Genomic DNA, 16,407 nt, shown 5'->3' with positions numbered 1-16,407 from the left:
AAATTCCTGAGACCTCCTCCGCGAACCAAATGCCATCCCCCTGAACCGAGTCACAAACGCCAGGTAAAGAGTACACGATAGAACATGGGACGAAGCAGAAACCAGTCGACGTACAACTAGAGGTACGGCATCCAGAGTGCATCACAAGATGCCAGGTGCTGAGGGTTCACAGCCTTGGAGATCAGGTCGATAGTGGTTTGGTTGGCGGGCAAATTGCCCTCTGGCGGGCTGGCAAGACTAACAGCCCGGTTGACAATGATATCGCTATTGTTGTACACCAGGTCACGAAGCTGTTGCACTGGAAGCACACCGCGATGTTGCGCTGTGGCCCAGAACATCATCTCGTCACGAACGAAGATGCTCAGTTGCTGCTCGAGCTCATGACGCGGTTCGGTGAGGCAGCGGGCGATCGCCATCAAAGCGCAAGCAAAGAGACCTTCAGTTGCGATCGGTCCCATCAGTGTCTGGATATTAGGCGTGAAACGGAATGGCACCTGTTCCGGGTTGTAGAAGAAAGCCTTTGCGGGGTTAATCGCTGGTATCAGCTCCGTGCCCCAAATGTCACCTGTAGATCTGGAGATCATTATCTTGTTGGGATACCGGTTGCCCATATGCATCACGTAGGTCATGAAAGCGATAGCCGCGTATTGATAGGAGAATTGACGACGGAAGAGCCAGAAATTTGCAAAATTGGGATACGTCTTCTGGAAGTAGTCCTTCACAATCGTACTGGGCACCCACTTCTCCTGAATGGCCGTGAGAATCTCGGTCCGAAGAACCTGTTGCTGGTCAGGGGTCCGCTGGGATACGTTAGCTTGCTCCACCATTAAACAATCTGTTTGACGTACATTTTGTTTCGTCTCTGCCAATGACCGCATTTTCTCCATAGTGAACAGAACCGGTTCATCCTTGCTGGTTCCCACTCGGCGGCAATAGTCCTCGAATATCCCCTGCATAGAAATGTATGAAGGATCATCGCGCACCAAGCGAATGTGCGGCGCGAGGGGAACCATGAGCGGGAGATGGAAATACAGGTTACGGCGCCGGCTTTCCTTGCGTTTGCCAAGAAGCCCGTTGAAGATACGGAAGAGCTGCAGGATGCGCTCTTCTCGTCTACAGTGGCGAGCTGCGGGATGTTGAACAGCGAACGGATGCACGCTACCGTCATGGCCACGAATTTTGAGCCGACGATGACAAACACCAATACCCCGGACAAGGTCGATATCTGGCAGGAACCTGTCGATGCGCACGAAATCCTGGTTCTTGTCCTTGTGCAGCAGATATTGTCCCGGCACCTCGACTTCATCAAATTTCAGGAAGCGGAACTCGCTCAGATGCGGCGAATAGGTTTCTAAAAATTGGTACTGGCCGCGGCGATCCAGCTTCTCCTCGAACTTGTCACGCCAGCGACGCAGCTTCTGGATGTATTCGTACATGGTTGGCTTCTTCACGACGAAATCGGCTTCAAAAGACTTGCGAATATGTGCAGGGAGAATCGTTTCTGCGAAGCGAGTGATATTGGCCTCGGTGGCGGCAGGTAGTTTAAAGTCTTGGGCGTATGAACCGGGCATGCGACCCACGTAGGCCAAGCCATCGTTAAGCAGGGCGACAATGAGACGATAGGCGTCCTCGTCAGGGGGGCACTTGAAGTTCTTGTGAATCTGGTCGACCATCGTCTCCATCGACAGTGCAAGCAACGGGAAGGCAGTCTTCAGGCCGGACATGATTTCGTCCGAATACTCCCACGGTTTCTTGAGAGGCTCCTTTTCTGGCTCTGTTGCAGCAGTCTGTGTCTGCTGCTGCACCCCGTTCTGCCCAGGCACTTGCAAGTGAGCCTGTTGTTGATTCTGAGGTTGCTGCATTTGTCCTTGCCCTGAACCTTGGGGTTGTCCAGGAGTTGCACCGGAGGGTTGAGCTTGTCCCTGGGGCTGAGCTTGGCCTTGAGCGGGTGATTGTTGGGACTTGATCTGACCCTGACCTGGACTCTGGCCTTGGGGCAAACCTTGTTGCTGGCCTTGGGCTTGACCTTGAGATGGTTGGCTAACCTGACCCTGAGCAGGAGCATTTGGATTAGCAGGTTGACCACCCTGTGCAGGAGAACTGTCGGCCGTCGCCGGAGAAGGCTTGGTGTGGGGCGACGCCTGCTGCTGCCTAGCACGATTCAACTTCTCCTGCTTCTGGTCATGCTGTTTCTTGATACTGAGCATGTCCTCCCGGTTCGTACGGAGGAGGAAGAAGAGCGCCTGAGGGTACAATTTCGCTATCTTCACCAAGACGGCCTTGCAAAGGCGTGCTTCGCGGTGCGATAGGCTCGTAAGAAGCTGCGGTATGAAGGTAATCCAGTACCAAACAGGGGTGTCTCCCTTGAAGTTCTCGAAGGCTCCAGCAATTCGTCCCTCTTCATTGTCCAAGCTGAGAAGCCAGAGAATACGGCTGAGAAGTTTTCTAGACTTCGCATTCTTGTAAAGGCCTGCAGCCTCAAGGTAACAACTAACCGCATTGCTGGCCAGTTCATAGTCCGATGGATCGGCCTTGAAGCGTTGATCACTGTACTGGCCCCACTCAGACCAGGCCTTTGCGAGTCTCAAGTCGTAGTACAAGGCGACCCCAAATGCCTCGTTGGCCTCATTGACATGGTTGAGCTTGGCCAGGAACATGCCTTTGAGGGTGTAGAACTCTGCCTTCTGCTGTGCGCCGAAGTAGTTGAGATTTGTGTTGTTGATTACATCCAATCCACTATTGAGTTCCTTGGGGTTTTGATAATGGCATTTTGCCTGCTCCCGCAACTTCAGGAAAGCCTCTTGAATTTCAATGTTCGGTAGGGTGTAAATCCGGCTGAGCTGGTTGATACAGACTTCGGGCATTTGGTGCTTTCGAGCAACATGGGCGAACCTGTTGATGATCCACGCTGTCTCGTGGTAGCCACGATAGGCGTAGGAATTGCTAGCCACGTTGTTCGTCTGTGGGGGCAGCAGACTCAGATACGTCGCGTTTATGAGCTGGAAGATATGCTGGCGCCAGGTGACAAGATCCTGCCAGGCGTTAATATCGTCCCAGAGATTGGGAAGACGGTCTCGCCATGTTCCAAGCAGAAGCTTCAACTCAGCGGACTTGGTATCCAGGTTTCTTTCATTGGTTTGGGACAAGCTTGCACAGATATGGCTGGCATCATGAAGCTCAACAAGAAGTTGGAAGTGCTGCAATATCGGAATATGGGCATTTGTAATATTCTTCGGCAGCTGGAGCCATTTGCGAATGGATAACTGGATCGACTCATCACACACGCCGTTGAAGTCTTGCAAATTCTCTTTCTTGAGATGGAACTGCAAGAGTGACATGAAAGCTTGGAAGAAAGTCCGCCTGGGCGTGGGCGCATCGGAAACAGACTTGATGAGCGATTCAATCTGCTCCCGATTGCCTTCGCTTTGCCAGTTCTCGATGTTCCTCCAGGCAGCCTCCAAGAGAAGATCATTAAGATTCTCGTGCTTGGCAAAGTCGCTCAAAATCTCCCACTGCTGCAATTTCTGGGCGCAGATCAACCAGTGATCTTCCCACAGGTAGTATTCGCCTTGGGAAAATGGCATTGCACCGGACCGGGCCTTGATCTGAGCATTTTCGTAAAGCTGCTGGGCCTTATCCCACATTCCTTGCTGTTCATAAGAGAGAGCAGCGTTGGTTTCAACGAACTTGCATCGACGCCGCCAGGTACCATAGAAGAAGTCATCTTCTTGTAGACCCGCATATACTTCCACCAACGCATCCAGGTTACTCTCACGTACTGTCGGGGTATCAATGATTGGACTGATTGCGGTTTCCTCCAGGTAGCTGGCAGCCGTGTACCACGCGTCATAAGTGCGACTGAGGTACTTCATCACATGAGGAGGGACTTTGAATCGGGGCTTGGACCTGACGGCGCCTTCAAGCAGAGCTTGCACAACATTTGGCCTCTTGTCCAGCTGTCTTTGATGGTATTCGCGCGTGATAAGTGTCACCATGCCCTTCTCCAAGTCGATACGGTCCTCCCTGGACAATGTAGACCAGAAAATGGGGAACAACGTGGTCCACAGACTGTAAGCGACGTTTGGGTCCGTATGCTGGAGTTGGCAGAGCGGCTCCATCAAATCTCGAGTTCTCACGTCGCCAATATCGGCTATGAATCGCTTACGATCGGAGATAAAAGCCTCCAGCTGAGCATCGACCATGACATCAGTCTTCCTTGCATCTTTTTCAGCATTGCTCAGAAGGAAAGAGAGAGGATAGACAGTGAAATCGTCAGGGTGGAGTCTGGCCGGTGCTGTCATGTCGACACATCCCAGTATGAGATGGGAGGCTTGAGCGAGCCAGAAAGAGTCCGCGAGAGTGTCCCAATTTTGGCAGGTAAGGACATAGCTTAGCCGGGAACTAGCTAGTCGAGTCAAACTCCGATCGAAGATGTTCATGAACCGATTACGCATTTCAACATCCTGCGCTCTAGTGCCAATTAAGAATGCGTGCTCCAGCCTAACTGTGAGCTCGGTGCGTGTGATCTTAGAATCTTCATAGATCCTGATCACCAAATCCAAGAACTTCTTCAGCATTTTCTGGTCCGATCGAGTCTCAAAAAGTAGCATCTTGTGTAAGACGGCAGTCTTCTCCTTCAAGGTCGGCCAAGACTCCGTGGAATGGAAAATCCAGGTCTCAACCATATTCAGTACTTTGGTGCAAAGGGCCTCATTCTGTGACCTTTCCACCAACTGTGCAAGTACACTCAGGAAAGGGCGTCTTTGCTCACCAAGGTGAGACATGCGCACGGAGATCAGCTCGATTGTCTTAAGAATCAGGTCAACACCGATTTCATATTCCTGTTGATCCGGCAGATTCTCTGCAGGTTTGGCGGCTCCGGGTGGATACTGTGCTTGCTGGTTGTTCGTCGATGCTGCAACATGCTCTTTCGCCAATTTCTGAGAGAAGGCCTTCATAACTGGGACAATATGGGCGTCCATCTCAGCCGGTTTGTTCTTGGAAAGAGTCCAGAGGATATTGAGGCTTGAAATGTAGTTGTTGGCCGAAAGAGTCTCAGTCGCAATGGCTGACAGGTAGGTGACAAATTCAGAGGGAGAAGTCTCAACATCCATAGCATCTTCATCCTCCGGTTGATCTTCTGGCAGAGCATCAAGCACGCGTCGTATCGGGGGGGGCAGTTTGGGAGAGATATCCATGGTATCCTCTACACCATGAAGTGAATCCTGAATTTCCGGATTGTCTGAGCGCAAGGGCTTCTCGAACAATCTTTGAACAAGCGGAAGACGAGCAGTGATCCAATCATCAGGCTTAACTGCGAGAAGCACACGCACGACTTGCAAAGCATTAACCATGGTGGTGATGTGCTTTTCGTCTGGCTTGTCCGCCTTTTCCCCGGCAAGGATCGGCTCGGTAATCTTCTGATACAACTCAATATCAAGATCGGCCCAGTACTCAGGAGAGAGGAGGTTTCTCAGTAGGAATACAGCTTTCTTAACCATGTCGCCAGTCACAACGGCCGGCTGCTGTTGCTGTGGTTTTGACGAAGGTAGCTCACGGAAGCTAGCAGCTGGAACGGTGAACCTCTCGGGCACGGTTGTAATGAATGTAATCAGGTACTTCGTCATTGCAGCTCGCAGATCCGAAGGTATGATGTACTCAGTGCGTTCGTGAGTACTAGGAGGAGCAAGAGCTGCAGAGGGTGAAGACGTGTCTTGTGTATCTTCAAGTTTGCGCTTCCTTGCATTTGGCGACTCCAAGATGCCATTGGTCATAGCGGTACGGCTGCTAGTAACCCTCCTCTCTTCCCAGTGCCAAATAAGGCCAATGAGATTCAGAGCGAGCTTCTTGCTTTCATTATTCGAATTCGGAGGTGCCGCTATTTTGATCAAAGAGGGAACGATAAGTGGAACGAAATGCTCTCTAGATTCATAGAAGAGGTCGGGATGCCGCACAAGGAATTGAAAAATGCTCATGACTTGTTGCAGATTCGCAGTCTCTTCCGCTAAGATGCGTCGAGGCCACTTCGCCCACAACGGATACCGTGTGTCAGGCGCTTGAGCATTGCTCGTTGCAGACATTATCCTCGAAGGCAAAACGGGCGCCAGAACGTCAAGAGCCTGGGTGACAAGGGCTTTACCCTCGTTTTGATGTGCTCGCAACAAAGCAACGTAGACCTGGACCACGATCTTGAAAGGCGTCTCGTAGTGGGCAATGAAGTAACTGATGAGGACATAGGCTCCATACTTGTTGATTATATCTTCAAGCCGAATATAATTCCAAGCAAACTTGATGATGTCCTTGCGAGAGTCTTGGACGGTCTGATGATGGTATTTGATCAACAAAGCTGACAGCTGGAGTAATTCCATGCGCGAATGGTCCACGCCAGCTTGAGTAGACTCCTCGCTCAAATCAGCTAACTGGGGCCTCCAGAGACGGCTTTGAATAGATTCGGTCATGCTCTTATCCATCAACTTCGGGCTGTTAGAAGGGCTATTCCATGTTGTTTGGACGTCCATGGCCAATATTGGATTGACCAGATTGTGGAAGGCGTACGTCTTCATCTTTTGCGAGCAAGTGCGTTGGCCGTAAAGATCGAGACAGCGCATGATTACTGACCGCCGGTAGTCGATGGATTCGTTGGTTATGATGTGGCGGTAGATAAACTTGGGGAATGCCAGCGTACGCTTCAGTTCTTCTGCCGATAGACCGTCTATGAGGTCAAAGAGGAAATCCAGGTCCTGCACCGACTCGGACAGGTAAATGGTGAATATATCCATCAACTGGTCCTCCGCCTGCTCCACCCTCAGACGTTCGTTTGCTGGAAGCCGATCACCGCGCAGCTTTCTCTCAAGATCTCGTCCAGCATTGAGCAGCATGGTCTTAAGATCGGCGTGCGAGACCAGCCAGCGCTTGGTGGCCTCGTACGAGCAGACAGAATGCGCGACATAGATACCGTTAATGGCAGCAGTATTCCTGCCATCGGTTGTGTCTTGTCCAAAAACAGCTGACTTGAAGCCCTCGGTGTCTGCTACGACTGCAGCACGCAATGCCTCGCTGTCCGGGTCCGCGAGGATCTGGCCAAAGAATCGTCCGAAGCGCTCCTCTTTAAAGCGAGCTAGGAAGAACGCCAGACTCTCCTTGGGATAGCGATTGAGATACTTGACAAGCGGTTTCCGGAATGGGCTGTTAGATGTTCGGCGAAGCTTCTCTTCCAGTTCCAACACTTTATTCACAAGGTGCTCCATGAATGATGTGGCGGCTGGAGGAAGAAGGTGAAATATGTTGAAGATCGCAGTGACAATCTTAATTGTCTGATTCTGCTCGACAAGGCTAAACGACACCTTTTGCAACACCGCATCATCCGCTATAACCTTCATATGATCCAACAGCCGGGCACCAATCTCGACCTTGAAGTAGTTTGTCAACAGGGTAAGGAGGCGAGCAAGGCCATCCAGTCCTGCCACACTAAGGCGTTTGGGATCCTGCAGGTTCATGAGAATGGGGCGAAGGCCATTCTGAAGTAGATCCTTGGGCAGCTTGTTCGTCTGCGTGAGAACATCCCTGAGACCTGCGTTGGCCGCCTCGATGACATCGTGTGATCGAGAATAAAGGGACTTGAAGAAGACGGAGATAATGCGCGCACGGCTGGTGTTCTGCGGTGTATTTGCGAATTCTGGAAAGCTCATAGCCATCGACAATAGACGCAGGCAGGCCACACGGAGATTGACAATCATTTCGGCATTCTTGAACTCATTCGGCTTGGATGCGAGAGACTCATCGTCAGCATCTGCAAGGGCAAGGGACTCTAGCATCAATCGATTCAATGGCTCATTGAAAGTGACAATGTTGTTATGGAGGCTTAGGCAAAAGGTTATGGCATCAATGAAGCCGATCTGAGTGGGGAAAGGCAATGCCCGCAGAGGCTTGTTAAAAATCGACTGCAGAAGCCGGTCTTTGACGGGGAAAATGAGCTCGTGTACTTGACAACCAAGCACCTCAGCAATCGTGGAAAAACTCCTTCGCGAAGCCTCACGGACATGCTTGTTCATATGCGAAAGCTCATAGACGAAGAAACCGCATAGGGACCAAAGACGACTCTTCTCGTTCTTCATGTCATCCTTGGACACATTTTTGCAGCAGCGTCTGAGAATCAAGTCCAGGGTGTCACCGGCACTGACTCGAGTGCTAGCCGGCAGATCAGCGGGCGTATCCTTGATAACATACATCAGTGCTCGAGCGAATTCAAACTGTTTATCGAAGAGCCAAGAATCTCCAAGATCAAGTTTGGTTGCGAAGAGGTGAATGCCCAGGCTGCCTCCGGCCTTGGTGAACCATTCCTCGCTATGACAACTATGGCAAAAGACACGGCCCAGGTGCTGGAAGAATGGCAGTTTCGCGACTCGCTCAGGTGCTCCAAAAATAATCCCCGCGGCGTCCTTCATGACCTGCATTGCCGCCTGAGCGCCATCGCGGACACGAAGGTTATCAGATGAGAKGCTTTCGACGATTGCTTCAGCGAGAATCCGCGAGTCTAAATAAACGGGACCTTCTCCACTGTGGACATCAAAGGGCTTCCGGTTATGTCTGGCTAGCGCTAGGGCCCTTCCGACTTCGACGACCGCAAAATGCTTGCAGACATCAGCCACGAAGGCAGTTGCGCTCTGTTCGATGTCTGGAAGGGTGGTGGCGAAAATGCAAGCTTTCAGGAGCTGCTTCAGAGTGCCCTCCTGCGCCAACTTCTTCGCAATTGAACTAGACCTCTCAGATTTGTCCAGGATGTCGGCCATGGCTGTCGTTTTGCCCTCGAAGAGGTCATTGGCGTGCAAACGCAAAAGAGCAGCTAAATCTTCCGGGAGATTCTCATGACCAATGTAGAGCTTCAATTGGGATGAGAGCATGCGGAATGCCTGTTGCTTATAGTAGCCATCAGAGGCTTTTGCGGCGGCCGTCTTGGGAACCTCCATTAACTTCCTGATTGCTAGGTCCACCCCAATTCCGCTGGGGAACGGCCGTTTCTCACTGGGCCCAATGAGCTTGATATCGAAGCTTGGCGAATCATCAGAAAATTGCTCGAATGTAAGCTCAGGCGGATGGTTCAAAAATTTCCTGTTACGGCCACCTAATTTGCCCAGAATTCGCATGGTTGTATGAGCGTGGAAATGATTGTAGGGATGCGGTCGCAGATGATCCCATAGAGCAGTCATCAATTCGTCCATAATGGGAGCCATGATGGGGTCCAGGTAGTCAGCCGTGAGATTGTCAACGCAAAGCTCAAGGGTTCGCAAGCCCTGCCCTACAAGATCTGAGTCTGCACGCAATGCTACAACGATGGGGCGCATGAGGTAGCTCAGGTGAGGCAGAAGATGGGACAAACGCGCGGGCACAGTGAGCGTCAGTTCGACATAGAGATCACGCTCTTGCGGCTTTTGAGCAGCATGCAATAAATTGTTGAACGTCTCAAGGAGCATCTCCAGCAATGGAAGGATTTCCTTGTACAACAATTCAAATCGGCCCCCGCCAATACTGCGAAAGAGTGACCGCAGGAGGAGGAAATAGTTCATGGGTTCTTCAGCGGTGACTGATAGCTCAATGCATTTCGTGACGATCTTGGTTACATGAGGGTGCAGTACCTGCTCATTTTGGACGGAGAAGAGGGTCACAGCCATGAAAGAAAGCTTGAACATCCTGAGGAGAATTTTCGCTTTGGTCATGTCAGCGGTTCCCACTTCATGGATACGATCCATGAGGTACTGGAGAACCATCCCGGAGAATGCAGGAGAAGTGGCTTCGCTGGCGAGGAAGAATTGAGGCAGGTGAAGTAAAGCCCCATGCTCAAACATAAGCTCATGAAGGTAAGGGATCTCGGAGTGAAACACCTCATGGAAAGTAGCCGTATCAATGCAGTGGAAGACAGTCCCAAAGCTCTCCAACAGCTCTTTCTCTTCCCGCGACATAGGCGCCGTATACTGACTGGCAAGGAAATCGAAGGGGGAACTATATGTCACTTCTGGCGCAGGCTGATCGACGCCATAATATTTGAAGACACGCGCTCCCTCATGGAACAGCTTCTTGATAACCCGTACTTCCTCTGCATTATAGCCGTAAGAGACTTCAGGCCAGTTAATCGGCACGTTGTTGGGGTCGATCTGAATATGTTCTGGGTTGCAGTTCTTGAGCTGATGGAAGATGTTCTTCAATCCGTTGATGAGGTTCTTGAACAAGAAGATGTTGTCCGAGACAGGGTCTCCTCCGCGATCGCGAGGGTTCGAGGTCTTGATGGGCGATGCCGAGAAAATATCGATCTCATCCCAATCTGGAGGGTTTTCCTTGTCCGCGAGATATCTTTCGGAAGAAGGCTCAATATCTTTCTTGCCTGCCTTGTACGCCTTGGACACCTTGACGGCATTATCAAATTGATGATTAATCCAAGCAAATTTATCACCAATAGCATCTAAGATCATGATCAGGAAATAACGGGCCTCGCGTTTATCGTCTAGCTTTGCAATCCTTTCGGCCATGTTCAAAAGCAACTTAGCACTCATGGTTTGAAAGCTTGTTCCCGGGAAATCGTCGTGAAGATTCTTTGTGTACACTTCGACTGTTCGCCGAATTTGATCGCGAGTGAGGTGATCTCGCACATGATGAATAAGATCTGCAAGCATGCTGTAGGCGAGTGGCCGCATCGTCTCGTACACAGTTAATCCATCGCCGATGAGGGTTCTCTCATCAAGAAGTTCGTCAATCTTCTCCAGGAAGATCTTCCGGTAGTTAAAATTGATAATATGCCGGATGGCCACAAGAAGCTCTTTCCTGGCGCTGGATTTCTCCCTCGGGCAATCCTGGAGGAGTCGAACCACAACGGAAGGAAGTGTAGGGAGAAAATCTTGAAGCTGGTGCGCATACATACGGAGCAGGTACGCGAGAAAGCTCATTGTCTTCACTTGTGCTGTGATGAATTCGCCAAAGGCAGCACGATTTTTGATTTCCCTGCATACGCCTGTAAAGATTGTCCCTTGTGCTGCTGCCTCCGCATGCGCTCGCTCCTGCGGTTTGGCTTGAAGGAGAAGAATGCTCTTTATTAAAGGCACGAACAGCTTCACATTGGCCGCGACTGAATTCCGATGGGTCTGGAAGATGGACACAACGATGATTGGGCACTCCGCCAAGACCTTGAATGACTGCATACCCTTGAGCAGGACATTGCTGGATTGCTGATCTGGTCCGAGATCTGACACTGATGTGGCAGGCGAACTGGGCCGAGGGGACTGGAAGTTCTGTACTGAAGCACTCGGTGTTGACGGCATTCCCGACGGTGTAGCCTGGCTCGGTGCATCAAATGTATCACGGACGACCTGTTCCATCGTCTGGAACATCTCTTGGATGAGCTCCAGGAAAGGCTGTACCCGGGCAGCTGTCGCAGTTGCTTGGTTCCGCTCCAAATCCATGATCGTCTTCATGCAGAGAACCGCATTCTCCTCGTTCTCAATGCGCACAAGATCCATAAGCAGGTCAACCATATCCGCAGCGTAGGGCTCGACATCGGGAGAAGCCATTGGCAGTCGATGTAAGGTTTCGAGGACGCAATTCCGTAATTTCTAGGATCGGGACACCGACATGAGCTCCAGTTTCGCCAATCTCACAAATTGAGAGGGGAAAGAGCGCTGGAGCAAAGGCGACTTACCTGTTCGAAGGACAAGTTTGTGAACACCGGCTCGCCCTTCAGAATATTCTTGAAAACTGGCCATAGCTTGGAAAGGAAAATTGGATAGCTTGCACCAGAGCACAAGGGCTCAATGTTGTCTCGTAGCTCGACCGCGACGTTGGCTCTGATTTTAATATCTATGTCGCAAACTGGTTAACACAGGTCGAATGGCGCATATCACTGACAGGACTTGCGCCTCGGGTGAAACGGTCTCGCAATCTGCCTGGACAGATATGCATTGAGGTAGGAACGTACCAAGCTTATCGTCGCCCAGCTTGCTGGCGTAGATATCAATGCTTCGCTCCATGGCTGCGGTTGATCCCCGGAGGAGAAGGTATTAATATGTCGAAAGGAATTGAATCGCTGCCAGGCCGCGAGGCCGGCTAATTATTGAAGAGCCAGCACAACCGGTTTCGCGTGTTCTTCTCACATGCGGGACATCGAGGGAGGAATCGTCTCTCGACTCACTCGACGAAAACGTTCTAGCTAGGTGAGCAAAAGAAACACGGTCGTTAAGTCATTAAATTCCCCCGCTTAATGTTTGGGGTGATAATCAAAAGGGAAAGTATTCGCTCCAAAAGAGGGTATCAACAAGTAGCGGAGGGGAGCGTGGAAGGGAAAGAAGGATATAAGACCTCATGCCTTGAGAACTCCCAGAGCAGAAAGCCTGTAGAGCAGAACGCGGGTATCGCAGAGACCCCGAATGAAACACTAGGCCAAATCAGGAAATTTCGGATAACTGTTTCCCCGTTCCGATTGGCGCGCGTCTACTGCGTTAGTCGCGTTACTTAGCCTATCAAGACCAACGAGAATGTGTCAGTGTGCCTGACCCTGACTTTACAGGTTGAAGGCACGTGCATCAACAATTGTGGAAGCATACGACTGGAAGTCTTTATTTTGGAAATTCAAAAAGATGAACCGACAACAAGGTCGATCGAGCGAAACGCCATTCGCACCCGTTTTCCAGACCCGAACAGAGTTCTAATAGTCCAAATCAAATGTCCGCTTGGTCAATCGCGGGGGCTCTATAAGCCTCGCGCGCACTGTGAAGGATATTGAAAGTCATGTACAAAAGAAAGAAGAGGGGGTGGAAAAGAGGAAAGCGACCAAGGCAAAAGGCTCGCACGGGTGAACGGCTTGTATCATATGTCAAGCCAAACAAAGTCAAATACACTTTCATCGCAGCTCATAGTCGCTATGCCGTCATTGCACAAAAAAGAAAATCTAACGGAGTAGTCATGTTACCAAACCGACCATCACTTGAGAGAGTTGCTCCGCGACAAAAACGATACGGCATTCGAACCAGCCGACCGTCGTCGATCTACACGCGGTCGAATCTCGCTGCCGCTGCCACTTCGTCGTCTTCGCGTATAAGAACCGTCGAGAGAACCTCGGCGCCGTCTCTGGAGCAAACGGACGTTTCAACGTTAGAATCACGCTTGCTAGACGCCGAAATGCACAAAATCTTAGCAACATATACAGAATGCGACACAAAAATCAGAGTAGATGCCCTCGATTAGGAGTGACAATCACATGAGGCAAACGCGGACACAAAATCAGTTAGGGCAGGATGCTACTTACCGTAGTTGGTGCACCCTCTTTCCGCTCCTTGTTTGACGCAGAATCCTCCAGTTTCAGGGAGTTGAGACGCTTCTGGTTATCCTGAGCAAGGGCGTCAACCTCATCAACTTGCGCTGGCACTTCTGCAGGTGGAGCTGGAGGCGGTAAGAGTCCGTTCTTCCTTTGCTTGGCTCGCTCCAAGACCTTCTCCCATCGCTCTTGTCGAGCTTTCTCACGCTGCTCGGCGCTGTTCTGCCGCTCATTGTATTCATGGGAACATTCGTCAAAAAGTTGAGGGTTGATTTCCATGAACATCTTCATGGCGTTGTACACCATGCTGTGGATTGTTCTATGGGAGGGTAAATATGTTAGCGGATTGGGCATAAGAATTACACCCAAGAACTCCGATGTCCACTTACCTATTCCAATGGCCCTTGGAGTTCTCGTAAAGCGGCGCGAACATAATGGGAAGGATCGTCTCCACATTGTCACTGACCAAGTTGCAAAAATACTCATTGTTCCAGAAGTAGAGTGCGCGTTCGGCGACCTAGAAAAGTAATGATTTAGTCACATAATCATAGGATATAGTCCTGGACAGGTATTTTCTCTGCACGTACCTGGAAATGAGGACTGGCAACAGACTTGGCCAGTTGTTGAAAAAGCGGTACTTGAACCTTGGCAAATTCCGCTGGATCCATGACTTCGAAGATATCTTCCACTTCGTTAAGATACATGACTTCTTTGGTGCTGTTCGTCTTAGGCCAGTAGCGTAGCAATCCCAGAACGACCTAAAATCCACGTTATCAGAAAAGCTGTGTAAGGGATACTGCAACGAGAAAAAGGCTCACCTCTTCAGTCAAGGTAGAATCCTTTTCAAGGAATTGGACAATGCAATAAGCGAGTTGTGGGTGATACATGCTGAGACTCTTGACCTTGTGTAAGGGGAGTAGCACGCGGGTCAGAAAGAGCTTATGCTCCTCCTTCAGAGGCAAGGCAAATCCGTTAATGATAGACCCCAGAATTTCTAACAACTCGGCGATTCCGTTGAATCGCTCTGTCTCGTATGTGAATTGGAAGAAGACGTTGTTGATGGATCGACGGATATAAGACCGCAGATTCAGGAACTTTCCGTAGATCCGATGCAAAGTGGTCTTGAGAAAGTCCCGTTCCCGAGGGTCTTCCGAATCGAATAATTCCAATAACTGACGAGGATTAGTATCGCTGTACGCGGTTCCCAGGGGGAGAAGAAAGGGCTTCAAGAATTCAATTGTACCTGGAGGACAAAATGATGATCGATATATGCCTTGGCGATGTTGGTGTTGAAATCTTGACTCTCGATGAATCTCAAGAAGAACTCATATACAACCTGGATATGTGGCCAGGCCACTTCCAAGACCGGCTCGTCCTCTTCGGGATCAAAGGCCTCGCCTTGGGGTGTAACTGGGGGAGGGATGGGTCGAAAGAGGTTTTTGGCGAACATCTCGACCACTCGAGGGTACATGGGTTCGGTGATCACTGAACGGTTGTTCGCTACGTAGTCCAGGAGCTCGTGGAGCGCCAGTCTCTTGATCTCCTTGGACTTCATGTCGGCTGTCGGATCATTGAAGTCGAAAATGATATTGCACTGGTCAATCTTCTGCATAAAAAGCTCTTGGCGCCGATTCGGTGGCACTTCGTGGAATCCGGGGAGCTTCTCCAACTCCCGTTGGCGCTGATCGGAGATATCGAATCTTGACGAATGCTGGCGCTTTGGAGTCCGAATCCCTTCCGACATATCCTTGGGTGTAGTCTGGAGGCGATCAAAGACATGAGATTTTCTCGGAGGAGCCAAGTCGCCAGGCATCGTCTCTGCGGCACCAGGGGGAGGGACATGCTATCAAGATGGGAAAGTCAGCACTCCTCGGTTGTTCCATCGATACAGTCACAGCGCGACCAAAACGTCTCCGACGGACTTTGGAACGTCGCTAGGAAACTCACCGGTGGTGCGCTTGGGCTGATGATAACGCTAGGCGCAATCGGCTGCCCTTGCTTGGTCGGAGTCCCTGGTCCATTGTTCACAGGCTGTCCAGCGACACCTGAACCATGTGGAATGTAATGCTGGCCAGCGGGGTATCCCCCCGCTTGCGAGGCATTATCCGGTGACTTTCCCCTTATATCATTTACGGAGGTCGTAGATGAAGTCGGCGTGCCGTGGTTCGGGGACGCGGATTGCTGGGCCTGGTGGGCGGCAAGGGCGGCCTGATTCTGGGAGTCTTTCTTCTTCGAGGACTTGTTCGCTTCTTTTGCCCTCGACAACTGCTCATGCTGAATAATGATTTTAGCCAGGAACTTGGGGTATCGCAATGCTGTAGTGGTCGCCAGGCATCAAGCGGGGAGGGGGGCGGCGATCGTTGAGCAGACTCACCACTCTCTGTCTGAAACCCTTCATTGTCAAAACTATGTAACCAGCCACATGTACTCGGTCGAGGTTCTCGATGCCAGTGCAGCAAGCTGCCGCACACTAGCAGGAGGCGTTAAGTCGGGCAGCGCGGACGCAGTTAAAGAGGAGCCACGGCGTGATTTGTTTATGTTCGGCCTGGAATGACCACATGAGCATGTTCCAACCACAACAGGTAGAAAGCGACGGTAAATATCAGTCGAAATATTGCAGGATTTCAAACCATTCAAGCCGGAAGATCGACGCCTTCGGACTTGAAAACCAAAACTAAGAAGTGGTGGGTTGAACGAATAACCCCAGAGTTGAGGATCAAAATGGGGGGAAGCGGTAGGTCAAGGAACAAGCGGACAATTGTAGCACCAGGGGCAAACAGAAACGTTGAATCCAGTCACAAGAAACCATTGCTGCACAACTTACCTCAGTAGAGTATTCCAGAAGCTGACAATGCGGATATCGAGGCCGAGTGGAGGAGAGTCAAGTCCGATTAGATAGATCTCTCAGTTTTCTTTCGGATGCGAACCCAGTGGTTTTCGATAGATAGATAGTCAGGAGCAGCTATCAGGTCGGTTTGGTCTGCTTGGGCCGATCGTCTGTCTCCTTGTCGCTTAGCGKCTGGCTGGGAAGAGCGGGGTGGGTGCAAGCGCCCCCAGAAATTAAGATGGGCGATGCGGTTTGCAACAAGGAGCGAGATAATAGAACGTTATTA

General features: G+C 50.8%; 2 protein-coding genes across 2 annotated transcripts; both read right to left on the bottom strand.

Moving 5' to 3' along the window:
- Positions 1–116: 116 nt before the first annotated feature.
- Positions 117–12,011, bottom strand: Asppvi_004114 (histone acetyltransferase TRA1; the record flags this gene model as incomplete). Its single annotated transcript, XM_043300070.1, has 4 exons — positions 117–800; positions 849–11,597; positions 11,684–11,841; positions 11,960–12,011. The coding sequence occupies 4 exons, from the start codon at positions 12,009–12,011 to the stop codon at positions 117–119; spliced, it is 11,643 nt and encodes a 3,880-aa protein (XP_043156005.1).
- Positions 12,012–13,025: 1,014 nt separating this feature from the next.
- On the bottom strand, positions 13,026–15,692 carry Asppvi_004113 (protein phosphatase 2A regulatory subunit RTS1; the record flags this gene model as incomplete). Its single annotated transcript, XM_043300069.1, has 8 exons — positions 13,026–13,169; positions 13,286–13,613; positions 13,684–13,811; positions 13,882–14,052; positions 14,113–14,466; positions 14,538–15,137; positions 15,242–15,568; positions 15,669–15,692. 8 exons carry the CDS (start codon positions 15,690–15,692, stop codon positions 13,026–13,028), a joined length of 2,076 nt encoding a protein of 691 aa, XP_043156004.1.
- Positions 15,693–16,407: the final 715 nt, after the last annotated feature.

This window comes from Aspergillus pseudoviridinutans (genome assembly GCF_018340605.1).
Source record: "Aspergillus pseudoviridinutans IFM 55266 DNA, scaffold_3, whole genome shotgun sequence".
Taxonomy (NCBI): Eukaryota; Fungi; Ascomycota; class Eurotiomycetes; order Eurotiales; family Aspergillaceae; genus Aspergillus; species Aspergillus pseudoviridinutans.
This window is presented reverse-complemented; position numbering and strand designations above follow the sequence as displayed.